General features: G+C 50.1%; 2 protein-coding genes across 3 annotated transcripts in view; one reads left to right on the top strand and one right to left on the bottom strand.

Annotated features, from left to right (window-relative positions):
* The window catches only part of SLC66A1 (solute carrier family 66 member 1), a 50803-nt gene that overhangs the window by 18896 nt on the left and 14319 nt on the right, over positions 1–17588 (bottom strand). For both annotated transcript variants that reach the window (XM_017851981.1, XM_017851980.1), the window contains exon 2: positions 8238–8339. The gene's annotated coding sequence lies outside the window, so the exon portion shown is untranslated. The remainder of the gene's footprint in view (positions 1–8237; positions 8340–17588) is intronic.
* LOC108515263 (aflatoxin B1 aldehyde reductase member 2) lies at positions 191–9579 on the top strand. Its single transcript, XM_017851975.1, has 7 exons — positions 191–520; positions 3694–3881; positions 4074–4178; positions 6163–6259; positions 6471–6570; positions 7414–7543; positions 9159–9579. The coding sequence occupies exons 1-7, from the start codon at positions 223–225 to the stop codon at positions 9318–9320; spliced, it is 1080 nt and encodes a 359-aa protein (XP_017707464.1). The 5' UTR covers positions 191–222; the 3' UTR covers positions 9321–9579.

Here is a 17588-nt window from a genome sequence, read left to right as displayed (position 1 = left end):
CCGCCAGGGCCCAGCTTCTGGGTCAGGGCCCGCCGGGTCAGCTGACCGCGCGCCGCCGCCCGGCACCGGGAACCGCAGGCCCCGCCCCCACGCCGCTTGCGGGGCGGACCCGGCCTGGAGGCGCCCCTGGGGCCGCGCCTGGTGTCCCCCCACCAACCACCTCCGTGCTCCGCCCCGGCGTGGGCGGGGCCCTCCGGCTCCCAACGCGCAGGCGCTGCTGCTATGCTGAGCGCCGCGTCTCGCGTAGTCTCCCGCGCCGCCGTCCACTGCGCGCTTGGCTCCCCGCCGCCCGAGGCCCGCGCGCTGGCCATGTCCCGGCCACCGCCACCGCGGGTCGCCACGGTGCTGGGCACCATGGAGATGGGGCGCCGCATGGACGCGCCCGCCAGCGCCGCGGCCGTGCGCGCCTTTCTGGAGCGCGGCCACACCGAACTGGACACGGCCTTCATGTACAGCGACGGCCAGTCCGAGGCCATCCTGGGCGGCCTGGGGCTCGGGCTGGGCGGCAGTGACTGCAGAGGTAACAGTGGCCCCTGATTCTCCCCATGCATCGTGCAGAGCTGAGCCCGTCCCCAGCCGTGCACCACCCCTCTCGGGTCTGGCTGCGGGCAGCACCGACGGCTTCGTCCCTCTCCCTACCCACGTCCACCCCGCAGCTCTGGGAACCCCAGGACAACTGGACAGTACTTTACCGTGACTCCTTTCCCCACTCTCCTTCCACTGGGAGTTGCAGCGCGCGAGTCTCCCCTAGCCTGGTCTGGCTCATCGCTTTCCACCTCCATTGATGCCCCGCCTCCAAACCTGCCAGGTGCCCATAACCGGTCCCCACCCAGGCTCTCCCCTTTTCTCTACCCCTTCGTTGCCATCATCACCCATGCACTCTCTGGGCAGCCTCTTCTCATCCTGGCCTTTTCTTAACCACTAGACTTTGCCCTGTTCAGCTGGCAGTACCTCTGTCTGTCTCAGGGAGAACTGTGGCGATGCCTCAGGCTGGCTGGGAGAGTAGGGTGTTTGGGAGTGCAGACAGGTGAGGGCTAGGGACTTTCCACTCTATGCCAGGCTTTGACATGGATCATAGGAGAGAAAGTAACTACAGCCCTCCACAGGGAGTTCAGAGTCTAATGGGGAAGACTGAAATAATGATTGCTGGAGAGCCCAGAAGAGAGAGTACTTTGGGGAGCTGCAGGTCAGGGAGAGGCACTAGGGAAGGCTCAGCAAATGCTGGATGGAGCTTGGCCTTAAAGGCTCAGTGGTAGGTTGGAGGAGAACAAGAGAAAGGAGCATTAGAGTCTATGCAAAGACTTGGTTTGGAAATGCAATGTGTGTGATGTGTGAAAGGAAGGCCAGTGGGCAGGTGGGGCTTGAGCCGAGGATGGAGGGGACTGTTCCTTGTGAGCCTGGTGCCCTTGATAGCCCTTGGGAGGGTGCCTGGCACGCAGTGAGGACCCAGGGAACGTGGGCTGTTACCATGCTTCACCCACTGGACTATCCTGAGGCTTTTGCTGCCCACCCCTGAGGAGAGGCTCTCTCTGGGCCCACCTTAGAGTCATAGTGTGTGGTGGGTGGGGTGGGGGGAAGAGGGCGACTATGAATCTCAGGCCTATGCTCTTTCTAGTTCACCTGGCTGCATGTTGTTGTTATTATTTGAGATGGAATCTTGCTCTGTCACCCAGGGTGGAGTGCAATGGCACGATCTCAGCTCACTGCAACCTCTGCTTTAGCCTCCCAAGTAACTGGGATTACGGGTACACGCCACCACGCCCAGCTAATTTTGTATTTTAGTAGAGATGAGGTTTCACCATATAGGCCAGGGTGGTTTCCAACTCCCGACCTCAAGTGATCTGCCCACCTCAGCCTCCCAAAGTGCTGGGATTATAGGTGTGAGCCACCGTGCCCAGCCAGGTTACATATTATTAATAATGAAGATTTTGTTCCTGAGTTGGTTTTCTTCTCCAGCCCTTCCCCACTTCCATCTTTGAGGCTAAGAGCTCACTGGACCTAAGTCCTCAAGCCAGGCCTGCGGCAAAGTTCATGCCAAGAATGCCTGCAGGGCTGTGAGGAAATGGAGAAAATCTGGATGAGGAACTGTGGAACTTGTTCTCTTCCATATCCCAACTGATCTCATGACACCCCTCTGAGCTACTGAGCTGAGTTTGCCAAGTGTGAAAAGTGCGGAATCCATCCACCCACCAATCCAGACAGCTGGAGTTCTTTTTTTTGTTTTGTTTTGTTTTTTGTTTTTTGAGACAGAGTCTCACTCTCTCACCCAGGCTGGAGTGCAATGGCACAATTTGGACTCACTGCAACCTCTGCCTCCTGGGTTCAAGTGATTCTCCTGCCTCAGCCTCCCAAGTAGCTGGGGCTACAGGCACGTGCCACCACACCTGGCTAATTTTGTATTTTAGTAGAGATGGGGTTTCACCATGTTGGCCAGGCTGGTCTCGAACTCCTGACCTCAGATGATCCACCCACCTCAGCCTCCCAAAGTGCTGGGATTACAGGCGTGAGCTACCTTTCCTGGCCCAGCTGGGGTTCTTTTTTAATTTATATTTTTACAGAGGGAGGGTCTTGCTACGTTGCCCAGCATTATCTCAAACTCTTGGGCTGAAGTGATCTCCCTACTCAGCCTCCCAAAGTACTCCCAAACTAGGTTTACAGACTTGAGCCACTATACCTGGACCAACAGCTGGGGTTCTTTCTAGGTAAAAGATTAGTGCAAAATTAACTCATTTCCAAGCTGCTTGGATGCAGAACACTGTTGTCATAGCGATGTGTCTCTACAGTGGTTGGATGTATGCTCATGCTTCTGTGAGTCGGGAAGGGGAGGGGAGAATTATAATTACATTCTGCTCAGTTTGCCTTCTAAGCTCGCAAATTGATCTCTACCACTAGGCCACATTCATGTGACTGCTTCGCTTTCCTAAATTCTTCCAGGCCTGCCCCTTTGACTTCTTTCTCTATACTGCAGCCAAGTGTGAACACAGGTGACTGGTTCACACCCTGACAAAACCTGGAATGATCAAGTTCAGATTCAGTGGGATGGTATTTAATAACTTTTGGGATCAGGTCTGTCCCTGTGTCTTGTCCTATGTCCCACTGCTCCTTGCTCTGAAATTTATGCTCTTATAACTTAGACTTGAAGGTTTGGAGCCTCACATACTGGTTTATTTTAATTTTAATTTTATTTTGCCTCTTTGGCTTTGCATGGGTTCCTATGCTCTGGAATGTACTTCCTGCTCCTCCTTGTTGGCTGGGACTCTGGGGGTGATCCCCTAGAGAAAGCCTTCCCTGGAGCCTCCAAGTTGGCTTCATGCATCTCATCTGGGCTCCTTGGCACTGTGTGCCTTTCCCTCCTGTGCTTACCATATTGTACCATCATCCTCTAGGGCTCCAGGAGGGCCGAGATCCATTGTGTTCAGTTCATCTCTGCATACTCAGTCTCTAGTGCAAGGCCTTGCACAGACAGTAGGTTGGTGACTAATGATAGTTATTCTAATAGGTGAACATTGAGAACTCACATATATGACATTATTTAATCCCCAGGACCTCCCAGTGAGGACAGTTTGATTATTATCACCCCATTTTTACAGATCATAGAATTGAGGCCAAGAGAATATTAGTAATTTAGCTAGGGTTACATAAGTTGGCAAATGGCTTTAGTAGGTCACTTAACCATTCCATTCTCTCTCCAAGTGAAAATTGCCACCAAGGCCAACCCTTGGGATGGAAAATCCCTAAAGCCTGACAGTCTCCGGTCCCAGCTGGAGACATCACTGAAGCGGCTGCAGTGTCCCCGAGTGGACCTCTTCTACCTACATGCACCTGACCACAGCACTCCAGTGGAAGAGACACTGCGTGCCTGCCACCAGCTGCACCAGGAGGTGAGGGGGCCCTCCGGGCTCCGAAGGTGGGCTCCGGCTCCTTTCTTTATCCTGATCCTACTCATGACAGCAGAAGCACCAGGGCGGTCCCAGGGTGGAGCAGAGAACAGCCCCATTCCCTGGGGCCCCACCCTGGCCTCCCCTTCCTGGTCTGGGCTGCACTGCGTTCTGACTGCTGCCTCACCCCTGCAGGGCAAGTTCGTAGAGCTTGGCCTCTCCAACTATGCCGCCTGGGAAGTGGCCGAGATCTGTACCCTCTGCAAGAGCAACGGTTGGATCCTGCCCACTGTGTACCAGGTGAGGGCCGGGGCTGCAGAGGCCAGAGTCTCCAGGACTCCTCATCCTGGGCTGTCTTTGCCCCTCCGACTGCCCCCTGTGCCCTCTGCATAGCAACCACTCCCCTGCTGAAAGCCTGCAGATGGCTCCCAGGTACCCTCAGGATGCCATTCAAGCTCCTCAGCCGGGCCACTGGGCGTCTGCTTCCTTCCTGCCGGCCTGTGCACCTTGGACCCTTCCTTCCCCACCTCCTTTCGTACTTCAGCCTGGAACACATTTCCCCTGCCCTCCTCCCTGGGAGAAGCACTCGGGCCTTACATAGAGGTCTCCTCCTCTGGAAGCCTTTCTAGACAGCCTCACAGGAGTCTCCAGTCTCCAAACCTCATCTTCATACATTCAGCGAGTACTTTCCAGCTCCTTGTTTGATCATAGAACCTAACTTTCTTGTAATTAACTGCCTTCCTGTCTATTTTTTTAAACTTGAGTAAACATCTCCTGGAGGCAGGGATTTTGTGACACCTACTTGTGGTTGTAACCAGTGTCCAGCATGGAGTTGATACACCAGATATTTGTGGAAAGATATCATTCCACTTCAATTTTCTGTCCTTGGACCCCACACCCTCCCTCCATCCCCTGCTAACAGTAGTCATGTTAGAAGATTGCTGAAGTCCTGGGCTGGTGTTGCTTTAGAGTTTTAAAAGTGGAAGGCGGCCGGGCGCCGTGGCTCAAGCCTGTAATCCCAGCACTTTGGGAGGCCGAGACGGGCGGATCACGAGGTCAGGAGATCGAGACCATCCTGGCTAACACGGTGAAACCCCGTCTCTACAAAAAAATACAAAAAACTAGCCGGGCGAGGTGGCGGGCGCCTGTAGTCCCAGCTACTTGGGAGGCTGAGGCAGGAGAATGGCGTAAACCCGGGAGGCGGAGCTTGCAGTGAGCTGAGATCCGGCCACTGCACTCCAGTCTGGGCGACAGAGCGAGACTCCGTCTCAAAAAATAANNNGACTGCCCCTGTGCCCTCTGCATAGCAACCACTCCCCTGCTGAAAGCCTGCAGATGGCTCCCAGGTACCCTCAGGATGCCATTCAAGCTCCTCAGCCGGGCCACTGGGCGTCTGCTTCCTTCCTGCCGGCCTGTGCACCTTGGACCCTTCCTTCCCCACCTCCTTTCGTACTTCAGCCTGGAACACATTTCCCCTGCCCTCCTCCCTGGGAGAAGCACTCGGGCCTTACATAGAGGTCTCCTCCTCTGGAAGCCTTTCTAGACAGCCTCACAGGAGTCTCCAGTCTCCAAACCTCATCTTCATACATTCAGCGAGTACTTTCCAGCTCCTTGTTTGATCATAGAACCTAACTTTCTTGTAATTAACTGCCTTCCTGTCTATTTTTTTAAACTTGAGTAAACATCTCCTGGAGGCAGGGATTTTGTGACACCTACTTGTGGTTGTAACCAGTGTCCAGCATGGAGTTGATACACCAGATATTTGTGGAAAGATATCATTCCACTTCAATTTTCTGTCCTTGGACCCCACACCCTCCCTCCATCCCCTGCTAACAGTAGTCATGTTAGAAGATTGCTGAAGTCCTGGGCTGGTGTTGCTTTAGAGTTTTAAAAGTGGAAGGCGGCCGGGCGCCGTGGCTCAAGCCTGTAATCCCAGCACTTTGGGAGGCCGAGACGGGCGGATCACGAGGTCAGGAGATCGAGACCATCCTGGCTAACACGGTGAAACCCCGTCTCTACAAAAAAATACAAAAAACTAGCCGGGCGAGGTGGCGGGCGCCTGTAGTCCCAGCTACTTGGGAGGCTGAGGCAGGAGAATGGCGTAAACCCGGGAGGCGGAGCTTGCAGTGAGCTGAGATCCGGCCACTGCACTCCAGTCTGGGCGACAGAGCGAGACTCCGTCTCAAAAAATAAAATAAAATAAAATAAAATAAAATAAAAGTGGAAGGCAACAGTTCCTTCTCTTGACATGTCCACCCTCTCTCCGGGGTCCCTCTCTCTGCAGGGCATGTACAACGCCACCACCCGGCAGGTGGAAATGGAGCTCCTCCCCTGCCTCAGGCACTTTGGACTGAGGTTCTATGCCTACAACCCTCTGGCTGGTACGTGGAGCATTCCTGACCCTGTCTCAGCCTATTCCCGACCCACAGATGCCCAGCCCAGGACCTGGGAAGCAGGGAGGGTTTGACAAGGGGCAGGGCTGCATCCTTCAGCTCTCCTGGGTCCCTGCCCCTCCCCTAGACCAGAGCCCTGAGGGATGTGGCAGCTTCTCGGGCACTCTGGGCCCGGGGGCTGATTGCTGCCTTCCCGCAGGGGGCCTGCTGACTGGCAAGTACAAGTATGAGGACAAGGACGGGAAACAGCCCGTGGGCCGCTTCTTTGGGAATAGCTGGGCTGAGACCTACAGGAATCGGTGAGCTGGGGTTGGGCTTGGTGAGGATGGCTGGGGTGGGGTCAGCTCTATGTGGAATGAAGTCCTGGACTGCTCCTGAGGTAAGCCCTTCCCTTGCTGTTTGCACCTCCTCCCCTGCATTCCTTCAGGAATTCCCAAACCCTCTGTGCGTGTTCCTGTTGTCTTGGGACCTCCGGGAGGAAATGAGGATCCCTGGATGTTGGGGTCTTGAAGTCGTAGCTCTTTTCTGAGCAATCACCTGCTGGGAAGGAAAGAGCGAGCCCAGGATGGGCCAGGCATGGTGGCTCACACCTGTAATCCCAGCAGTTTGGGACACTGAAGTGGGAGGATTGCTTGAGCTCATGAGTTCAAGACCAGCCTGGGCAACATGGTCTCTACAAAAAAAAAAAAAATGCAAAAAATTAGCCAGGCGTGGTGGTGCACACCTGTAGCCCCAGTGACTCAGGAGGCTGGGGCAGGAGGATTACTTGAGCCTAAGAGGTTGAGGCCGCAGTGAACCATGATCATGCCACTGCACTCCAGTGTAGGCGACAGTAAGACCTTGTGTCCAAAAAAAAAGTCCAGGAGGGAGTCCTGCCCCATCTGAGCAGGCTTCGTGTCCCTAGGGGAAAATCAGAGCAGGTTCCTGAGTCCTCAGGAATAAAGATTCATTGAGGTCTCTGTCGAGGGGCCCGGCATCCTGGGTGGTTCTGACGCCCAGCAAAGTGGGAGACCTATGACTAGAGAGGATTCCCCTCAGGGCTGCAGGGTGTGGGGTGGGGCCACCCTGGATGGCTCTTTGGTTGTGGCTCCCAGTGTGATCCCCATGGTACTGACCCCTGTGCCACTGTCCCCCCTGCACAGCTTCTGGAAGGAGAACCACTTCCAGGCCATTGCCCTGGTGGAGAAGGCCCTGCAGGCTGCATATGGCGCCAGCGCCCCCAGCATGACCTCGGCCGCCCTCCGGTGGATGTACCACCACTCACAGCTCCAGGTAACCAGCGACCCTGGGCGCTCAGCTCCTTCCCTTCCAGGGGAACCTTTAGGTGAAGTCCAAAGCGTTTGATTTCTTAATTCCTCTGAAATTTCTCTTTCTTCCAGTTCTCATAAACACTCTTCCCACTGGTCTTTGATGGTATCTGAGCAGAGGCTTTGTAGTGAGGGCTTCATTACAGGGATTTTCTTATTCCTTAGGCTTTATGGAGTATGATTATCCCAGTGTTATAGATGAGAAAGCTGAGGTTCACCCAGCTATTAAAGTGGCAGACATTTTAACACAGGTTTAACTAAAGCCCACCCATCTCACCCTTTTGGTTTCCCTCTCTTGATGCCTCATGTCTTCCTGGTTAAAACTCATTTCCTGACCGGTGGCAGTGGCTCACACCTGTAGGCCAGCACTTTGGGAGGCCAAGATGGGAGGATTGCTTGAGCTCAGGCATTTGAGTCTAGCCTGGGCAAGAAAGTGGGACCCTATCTCTACAACAAATCAAAAACATTAGCCAGGTGTGATGACTTGCTTGTATGTTCCCAGCTACTCTGGAGGCTGGGATGGGAAGATGGCTTGAGGCTGGGAGGTCAAGACTGCAGTAAGCTGAGATCACACCACTGCACTTTAGCCTGGGTGACAAAGCAAGACCCTGTCTAAAAAAACAAGCAAACAACAACGAAAATAACAGCAACAAACTTACCTCCAGTTTCAGCGTTCCATGTTGCATAGTGTCTGGCATGTATCTGGTAGATGTTCAGCATGTGGGAGCTATGTTTTATGTAAGTTTTCTCTCATTCCAATGCTGAAAACAGAGAAAAAGATTGAATGTTGTGCCCATGTCGACAGCACATATACTAAAATTGGAAGATACAGAGATTAGCATGGCCCCTGCGCAAGGATGACACGCAAATTTGTGAAGCATTCCATATTTTTCCGCCGCCACGACCACACTGCACCACCTCCCACCCCCTTTTTTGTACAAAACACAAGGAAAATGTTTTGTTTAAAAAAAAAAAAAGATTGAATGTCGAAACAAGCTTAATAACTTAGCCTGCTTTTTTATTTTTTTGAGACAGGGTCTCATTCTGTCACCCAGGCTGTAGAACAGTGGCGCTTTCATAGCTCGCAGCAGCCACAACCTCCTGGGCTCGAGTGATCCTTCTGCCTCAGCCTCCCTGGTAGCTGGGACAAGGCGTGCACCACCACCACTGGTTCATTTTGTTTTGTTGTTTTTTGTAGAGACAAAGTCTCTCTCTGTTGCCCAGGCTGGTCTTGAACACTTTGGCTCAAGTATTCTTCCCACCTCGACCTCCCAAAGTGCTGGGATTATAGGCATGAGCCACTGTGCTCAGCCAACTTAGCTATTTTTACACAGCTGCTGGGGGGCAGAATTGGGCTGTGAATGTAGGTCTATCTGGAAGCGTCGTGTGGCAGTAGGGGAAAGGATACAGGTTTCAAGTCACATGGGTACAGCTATCCAAGGCACCTTACGTCCTTCTGGACATACGGGATAGAGATATAAACAGAGACCCCAAATCTCAGCAGGGAGGTGACTGGGAGGGCTGTGAGTGGAGTCGCTGTGTAGCAGAAGAGGGTTGAAGTCTGGCCATCTCCCTTGCAGGGTGCCTGTGGGGACACGGTCATCCTGGGCATGTCCAGCCTGGAGCAGCTGGAGCAGAACTTGGCAGCAACGGAGGAAGGGCCCCTGGAGCCAGCTGTCGTGGACGCCTTTAATCAAGCCTGGCATTTGGTTGCTCACGAATGTCCCAACTACTTCCGCTAGGCCCATCGTGGTTCAGGCTGCCCAAGGCTCTTCTGTCACCTCTTTTGTTCTCTCACACTGACCAGTCTTGGCCTTAAGCTGACTTAGCAGAGTCTTTCTGGATTGTCTGGATCCATGCATTATTTTTCTAGCTTCCTGCCTTGCTCCCTGTTTACTTTACACTGTGAAGGACGGGGCTGAGTCCCACTTGAGCACTCCCTGTTGAATAAAGCAGGCACTTGACCTGGCTGTCGCCCAGGTCTTGAGTGAACCCCAAAAACTTGTTTTCTCTGCTGATGACACCTTGTTTCCCATCCTACCTGGGGACTGAGAAAGGGCAGAACCACAGGTTGGAGTCTTCAGAGGACAGAGGTAGTGGGAGGGTCTCAGAAGCACACTGCCCTCCCAGGGTCTCCTCGGTCTCCCCTGGTCTGAATACTCACCTGACCTCTCAACATTGAGGTGCCTCTCACTCTTCTACACACGATAGAAAAGAGGGTTGTACACCTGCAGTACGTTTTCTCTAATTCAGAATTGCCTCAATAGATTCTTAGGAATGAAACAACTGGGGCAAAGAAACTACCATTAGTGTCACTACCAGGCAGAACACTTCCCAGGATCTATGGAACATCTGGAACGCTCTCAATCTCAGCCTCCTCTTGTCTTAACTAAAGCCTCTTGTCTTTTCACCCATAAGGTTCTCAGCCTTGGCTCTGGGCCTCTATTCGGCATGGGGACATAGGCAGCCAAGGTCCTCATTTCCCTTAGAAACCCCTACTCCAAACAGGAGGCACCAAGGCTGAGAAGAAGAATCCTCGGTTCAGTGGTTGCTGAACCTGCTGCATTCCCAGTGCAGCGAAATCCCTCCAGCCATGGGCAGGGCAGCAGGCAGCACTTGGAGCAGCTTTTTTTTTTTTTTTTTTTTGAGGCGGAGTCTCGCTCTGTCGCCCGGACTGGAGCGCAGTGGCCGGATCTCAGCTCACTGCAAGCTCCGCCTCCCGGGTTTACGCCATTCTCCTGCCTCAGCCTCCGGAGTAGCTGGGACTACAGGCGCCCGCCACCTCGCCCGGCTAGTTTTGTATTTTAGTAGAGACGGGGTTTCACCGTGTTAGCCAGGATGGTCTCGATCTCCTGACCTCGTGATCCACCCGTCTCGGCCTCCCAAAGTGCTGGGATTACAGGCTTGAGCCACCGCGCCCGGCCTGGAGCAGCTTCTTGAAGCGATGCAAGAGGCCCAACCTGGAAATTTACTTTTTCATTTATATTTATTATTTGTTCTTGAGACAGGCTCTCACTCTGTCGCCTAGACTGGAGTACAGTGGCATGATCACTGCTCACAGCAGTTTTCACCTCCGGGGCTCAAGGGATCCTCCCACCTCAGCCTCCCAAGAAGTTTTTATTTTTTTTGTGTGGAGTGGAGGTCTCCCTATGTTGTCACCATCTTTTCTCTTTACCCATAACAAAACAGATGCTCACCCATGTGGAGGAGCGTATCAGTTATCTTTGCACAAAAAATCACATTAATAAGTTGCTTGAAAAGATAAAATCCAAGGCTGGCACAGTAGCTCATGACTATAATCCCAGCATGTTGGGAGCCCAAGGCAGGTGGATCACTTGAGCTCAGGAGTTTGAGACCAGCCTGGGCAACATGGTGAAATTCCGTCTCTACCAAAAATACAAAAAATTAATCTGCGTGTGGTGCCACACACCTGTGGTCCCAGCTACTCCACAGGCTAAGGTGGGAGGATCGCCTGGGCTCTGGAAACAGAGGCTGCAGTGAGCCGAGATCATGCCATTACACTCTAGCCTGGGTGACACAATCAGACCCCATCTCAAAAAAAAAAAAAAAAATCCTTCTTATTGATCAAAAGATTTTATATAATTCCTGTTACTCCCAGCTGGCTTTTTCTTAATACTGAAATTGACTAACTAATCCTAAAGCTCATATGGAAATTCATAGGACCCAGGAGAACCAAAACAGTCTTGAAAAACACATAGTTGGAGGACTCACACTTTCTGATTTCAAAACTTACTGCAAAGCTACAGTAATAAAGACAATGGTTCTGGCATAAGAATAGAGCAACTGAACAAAACTGAGAGTCCAGAAATAAACTCTTACTGATTTTAGAGTTGAATGACAACTCAATAGGGACAGTTCAATAGGGAAAAGAATCATCATCACCAATATCCAGGTGTCCTCCTGCAAAAGAATGAAGTTGGACCCCTTCCCCTTACCATAAACAAAAAATTAACTCAAATGAATCACCTTCTAAATGTATAAGGTAAACTATAAAACTCTTAGAAGAAAATATTTGAGTAAGTGTGACTTTGGATTAGGCAGTGGTTTCTTAGATGTTGACACCAAAAGCACACATGACAAAAGAAAAAGTAAAGTCAACACCATCAAAGTTTAAAGTATTCATGCTTCAGAGAACACTATCAAGAAAGTGAAAAGACAACCCACAGAATGGGATGGTATTTTGCAAATCATATCTGTTAAGGAACTTGTAGCTAGAATAGATACAGGACTCTTACAACTTAATAAAAGAAAACCCACCCAGGTGTAGTGGCTCACGCCTGTAATCCCAGCACTTTGGGAGGCCAGGCGGACAGATCACTTGAGCCCAGGAGTTCAAGACCAGCTTGGGCAGCATGGCAAAACCCTGTCTCTACAAAAAATACCAAAACAATTAGTCGGGTATGGTGGCAGGCACCTGTGGTCCCAGCCTATCGAGAGGCAGAGGTGGGAGGATCTCTTGGACCCAGGAGGTGGAGGCTGCAGTGAGCCAAGATCACACCACTGCACTCTAGCCTGGGCAACAGAGCAAGACCTGTCTCAAAAAAAGAAAAGGAAAAGAAAAGAAATCCTAATTAAACAATGGGCAAATGATTGGAATAGACCTTTTTCCAGAGGTTATACAGGTGGTCAGTAACTACATGGAAAGCTGCTTAAAATCAGTACTCATCAGGGAAAAGCAAATCAAAATCCCTTCAAATCCACTAAGCACTAGGATGATCAGAGTCAATAAAATACAGAAAATAACAAGTGTTGAGGGTCTGGAGAAATGGGAACCTTAGGACACTGCCACTGGGACTGTAAAACAGTGCAACCATTTTGGAAAACATTCTGGCAGTTTTTTTAAAAAGATTAAGCATTTATATGACCCAGAAATTTCACTCCCTAGGTATACCTAGAAGAAATGAGGCCAGGCGCAGTGTCTCACGTCTGTAATCCCAGCACTTTGGAAGGCCGAGACGTGCAGATCACCTGAGGTCAGGAGTTCAAGACCAGCCTGGAGAACATGGTGAAACCCCATCTCTACTAAAAATACAAAAATTAGCCAGGCATGGTGGCACATGCCTGTAATCCCAGCTACTTGGGAGGCTGAGGCAGGAGAAGGGCTTGAACCTGGGAGACGGAGGTTGCAGTGAGCCGAGATCGCGCCACAGCACGCCAGCCTGGGCGACAGAGCGAGACTCTGTCTTAGAAAAAGAAAGAAAAAGAAATATATGTCCTTATTAAAAATTACATGAATGTTATAGCAGCATTATTCATAATAGCCAGAAAGTGGAAACTGCCCAAATGTCAGTCAATAGATGAATGGATAAAATATCTGTATGTACAATGGAACATTTAAAAAAAAAAAAAGGAATTAGGTATGAAACATCTACAATATGGATGAACCTTAAAAACATGTTAAGTGAAAGAAGCCCATCACAAAAGGCCTCATATTGTATGATTCCATTTATATGAAGTATCTGGAATAAGCAAATCTATTAGACACAGAAAATAGATGAGTGGTTGCCTAGGACTGAGGGGGTTTGGGAGGAAATGGAGATTCACTGCTACTGAGTACAGTTTCTTTTGGGGAGGTGATAAAGATGTTCTGAAATTGTAGTGGTTGTACAATTCTAAATACACTAAACACCATTAAATTATACACTTTAAGTGGGTCAATTGTATGTAGTGCCTCAATTATGTGTAATAAAACAATCAATTAGCTCACAAATCTCTTTGGGCAGGGCTCGGCAGGGAAGCCTCATCTGTTCCTCAGTGTCTGAGAGGTGATCTAGCAGCTGGAGGCTAGGGTCGCCTGAGGACATTCACTCAAGCATGTGGCAGTTGCTGCTGAGGGCCAGCTGGAATATCAGCTGCTGTCATCAACCAGCACACACGTGGCCTCTGCATGTGGCTTCCAAGGGAGCACATCCCAAGCAAACTAGGCAGAAGCTGTGTGGCCTTTTATATCCCAGCCTCAGAAGTCCATAGCATCACTCTTGTGTCCTGGGAGGAGAGTCAAAGATACCTGTGCAAAGAGCATGTGAGAGAATGGAGTGGTTATCTTTGGAAAATAAACTCTAACATTTGGAGCAACAGTCCTGAGTAGTGGAGAAGGTGAGTCCCGGGACCTGCCAGGAGACTGTGTCTTGAGTATCCCCATCAGAGATGCATTTTCTGCTGTGTCACATCCCATCTGTTAGAATCTTCCGGCTACTATATCTCAAATATAGTTGATGGTCTCTTGAATTCAGCTATTGCATATATAGATTCTTGAAGACACCATGTTGTACACCTTAAATAGATATTTATAATTTTTATTTGTTAATTTAAAAATAAATAAGTGAGGTCAGGCACAGTGGGTCACGACTGTAATCCCAGCACTTTGGGAGGCCGAGGCAGATGGATCACGAGGTCAGGGGTTCAAGACCAGCCTGGCCAATATGGTGAAACCCCATATCTACTAAAAATACAAAAATTAGCCAGGTGTGGTGGCATGTGCCTGTAATCCCAGCTACTCAGGAGGCTCAGGCAGAATTGCTTGAACCCGAGAGGCTGAGGTTGCAGTGAGCTGAGATTGCACCACTGCACTCCAGCCTGGGCAACAGAGTAAGACTCCGTCTCAAAAAAAAGTAATAAATAAATAAGTGAGAGGGAACAAAAAAGTCTAAAGAAGCAGAACTGGATCTGGAGAGCATCTCGTATATTTAATCATCCTCAAACTAAGGAAGCTGCTCTGTGCTGTATGAAAGACTGAAGAAGGAGGTGGCATCGATTTTTTATTTTAACATTTTGTCTTCTCTTACTGTTTTTCCTTAGGTGAGAAAAATGTACCCTTTCATGCCTGTGCTTTCTAAATTTTGGGACTGATACAGATCCACAGAGGCCACACCTAAAATTAAATTATCATTAGTGCTAAAACTTAATTGACTGTGTATAGAACTGTGCAATTGCTGTTACTGATATAACTGTTTGGGGTTCATTCAACAGACTACAGAAGCAAAGTCTTGGATTTAACACACAATCTAATGAGATGCTGCTCTATACAAGAATTTTAAAAACACTGCCATGTGGTTTAGTGTAGTTAATGTCATGCTTATGTCATATAACATAGCATATTAGAGTTCTCTAGATGGACAGAACAGGATATATGTATATAAGAAAGGGAGTTTATTGGCCGGGTGTGGTGGCTCACGCCTATAATCCCAGCACTTTGGGAGGCCAAGGCAGGTGTATTACCTGAGGTCAGCAGTTCAAGACCAGCCTGACCAACATGGTGAAACCCCATCCTACTAAAAAATACAAAAATTAGCCAGGCATGTTGGCAGGTGCCTGTAATCCCAACTGTGCGGGAGGCTGAGACTGTATCGCTTGAACCCGGGGGGTGGAGGTTGCAGTGAGCCGAGATTGTGCCACTGCACTCCAGCCTGGGCAACAGAGTGAGACTGTTTCAAAAAACAAACAAAAACGGGGAGGTCGTTTATTAAGGAGAATTGACTCACACATTCACAAGGTCAAGTCCCATGATAGGCCATCTGCAAGTTAAGGAAGAATGAAGCCAGTGGTGGATCAGCCTGAGTCCCAAAACCTCAAAAGTAAGGAAGCCAACAGTGCAACCTTCAGTCTGTGGCCAAAGGCCCGAGAGCCCCCCAACAAAAGAATGGTATAAGTGCAAGAGTCCAAAAGCTGAAGAACTTGGAGTCGCTTGTTCAAGGGCAGGACGCATCCAGCACAGGAGAAAGATGAAAGCTGGGAGACTCAGCAAGTCGGCTCTTCCATCTTCTCTTGCCTGCTTTATTCTAGCTGGGCTGGCAGGTGATTAGGTGGTGCCCACCCAGATTGAGGGTGGGTCTGCCTCTCCCAGTCCACTGACTCAAATGTTAATCTCCTTTGGCAACCCTCTCACAGACACACCAGGAACAGTAATTTGCATCCTTCAATCCTATCGTGTTGATGCTCAATATTAACCATTACACATTGGTTCAAGTTCTTTCTTCAGTCACAAGAGTAACACAGGTAGAAGAGACAAATGAATACGTGCCAAGTCTTGCTGCAGAGTTTCCTTCATAAGTTTTGTTTGCAACATGGCCATTTCTTTTCTAAGGTCACTTCGTTCATCAGTAAGATGAACTCTGATTCTCTTCTAGGTCCTCCAAACTCCGTAGGAATTGCTCATTTCAGTTTAATTTGTTTCAGTTTCTCTCTCTGAACCATTCTAGCTTGTAGACAACTCGTTTGTTGCTCTCGAAAAGTTTCATCTAGTTTTTGTTCCTCTTGTTCCTCAGCCTTCCCCATGTGTGTTCCAGTCTTGAAACCAAGTCAGAAACTGCTTAGAATATTTGTAATGAAGTTTCTGCCTTTCCTCTTGTGTTTTCAAAACATGTTCAGTTCTCTTCTTAGGGGTGTGGATAAAAGCATTCTTATACACTTGTAATCTCAGCACTTTGGGAGGCCGATGGGCGGATCACGAGGTCAGGAGTTCAAGACCAGAGTGGCCAACACGGTGAAATCCCATCCCTACTAAAAATAAAAAAAAATTAGCTGGGCATGGTGACAGCACCTGTAATCCCAGCTAGTCGGGAGGCTGAGGCAGGAGAATTCCTTGAACCCGGGAGGCGGAGGTTGCAGTGAGCCAAGATCGCGCCACTGCACTCCAGCTCTGGGCGACAGAGCAAGATTGTCTCGGAAAAAAAAAAAGCATTCGTATACATTCTAGCCTTTTTCTCTTTCCAGCAAAATCCTGTTTAATATCAGCTCCACTTGTAACTTCTGTACATCATCCCGCACATCTTCCTCATCTGTTTCTACAAAATGCTTTCTTTCTCCATGCTCATCAGTTCCTCAATGCTTTCCTCCCAGCTCATTTCCTGGGCTGCCATAACCTGGGCCTCCACTGCCTTGGCAGCCTTCACGATGCACTCCCTGTCCACAGGCTCCACGGCTGGCTGTCCTGGAACTCCTGAACCTTGTGAGTGCAATGATGCACTGGAAGTGCTGGAAGAAGGTGGAGATGTGTGTGGTCTGCAGGCTCAGGCATCTGGAGGCCAGTGGGCACACTGGACACTCCCTGTGATCTAAGAACTTATTTAGGCAGATAGTGAGGGTAAGGAAGTCCTCAGGTAAGGTTTTCCTTTTTTTTTTTTTTGAGACGGAGTCTCGCTCTGTCGCCCAGGCTGGAGTGCAGTGGCCGGATCTCGGCTCACTGCAAGCTCCGCCTCCCGAGTTTACGCCATTCTCCTGCCTCAGCCTCCGGAGTAGCTGGGACTACAGGCGCCCGCCACCTCGCCCGGCTAGTTTTTTGTATTTTTTAGTAGAAACGGAGTTTCACTGCGTTAGCCAGGATGGTCTCGATCTCCTGACCTCGTGATCCACCCGTCTCGGCCTCCCAAAGTGCTGGGATTACAGGCTTGAGCCACCGCGCCCCGCCAGGTTTTCCTTTTAATGAAAAGCAGCCCCCGAATCGTTTCTTTCCTAACAAAGTGCAGCCTGTAAAATCAAGCTGCAGACATAGATAAGCAAGCTGGAAGCTTGCAGGGGTGAATGCTGGCAGCTCTGCTAATAGGAAAAGGCCCCCTGGAGGCTAGGCATGCTCACAGTGATGGCTTTATCTTCCCTTTTTCTTTACCAACCACATGTACAGAAAGGAGCAGGCAACATGGCGCCGGCCAGGTAGAGAAGCCATTGGTGGCTAGTTGCAGTGGCACACGCCTGTAATCCCAACACTTTGGGAGGCCCAGGCAGGCAGATCATCTGAGGTCAGAAGTTCAAGACCAGCCTGGCCAACGGGTTGAAACTGTGTCTCTACTAAAGATACAAAAATCAGCTGGGCATAGTGGCAGGCATCTGTAATCCCAGCTACTCAGGAGGCTGAGGCAGAAGAATCTCTTGAACTTGGGAGGTGGAGGTTGCAGTGAGCCGAGATCACACCACTGCACTCCAGCCTGGGAAATAGGAGTGAAACTCCATCTCAGGAAAAAAAAAAAAAAAAAAAAAAAAAAAAAAGACTCTTT

This window comes from Rhinopithecus bieti, unplaced genomic scaffold, assembly GCF_001698545.2.
Source record: "Rhinopithecus bieti isolate Rb0 unplaced genomic scaffold, ASM169854v2 scaffold_33652, whole genome shotgun sequence".
Classification (NCBI taxonomy): Eukaryota; Metazoa; Chordata; class Mammalia; order Primates; family Cercopithecidae; genus Rhinopithecus; species Rhinopithecus bieti.
This window is presented reverse-complemented; position numbering and strand designations above follow the sequence as displayed.

Bases quoted from the DNA above. Each gene is read 5' to 3' on its own strand.
- LOC108515263 (XM_017851975.1), top strand. From the start codon at position 223: ATGCTGAGCGCCGCGTCTCGCGTAGTCTCCCGCGCCGCCGTCCACTGC. The intron at 521-3,693 runs GTAACAGTGGCC...TCTCTCTCCAAG, and splicing joins GGGCGGCAGTGACTGCAGAG to TGAAAATTGCCACCAAGGCC. The intron at 3,882-4,073 runs GTGAGGGGGCCC...TCACCCCTGCAG, and splicing joins GCCACCAGCTGCACCAGGAG to GGCAAGTTCGTAGAGCTTGG.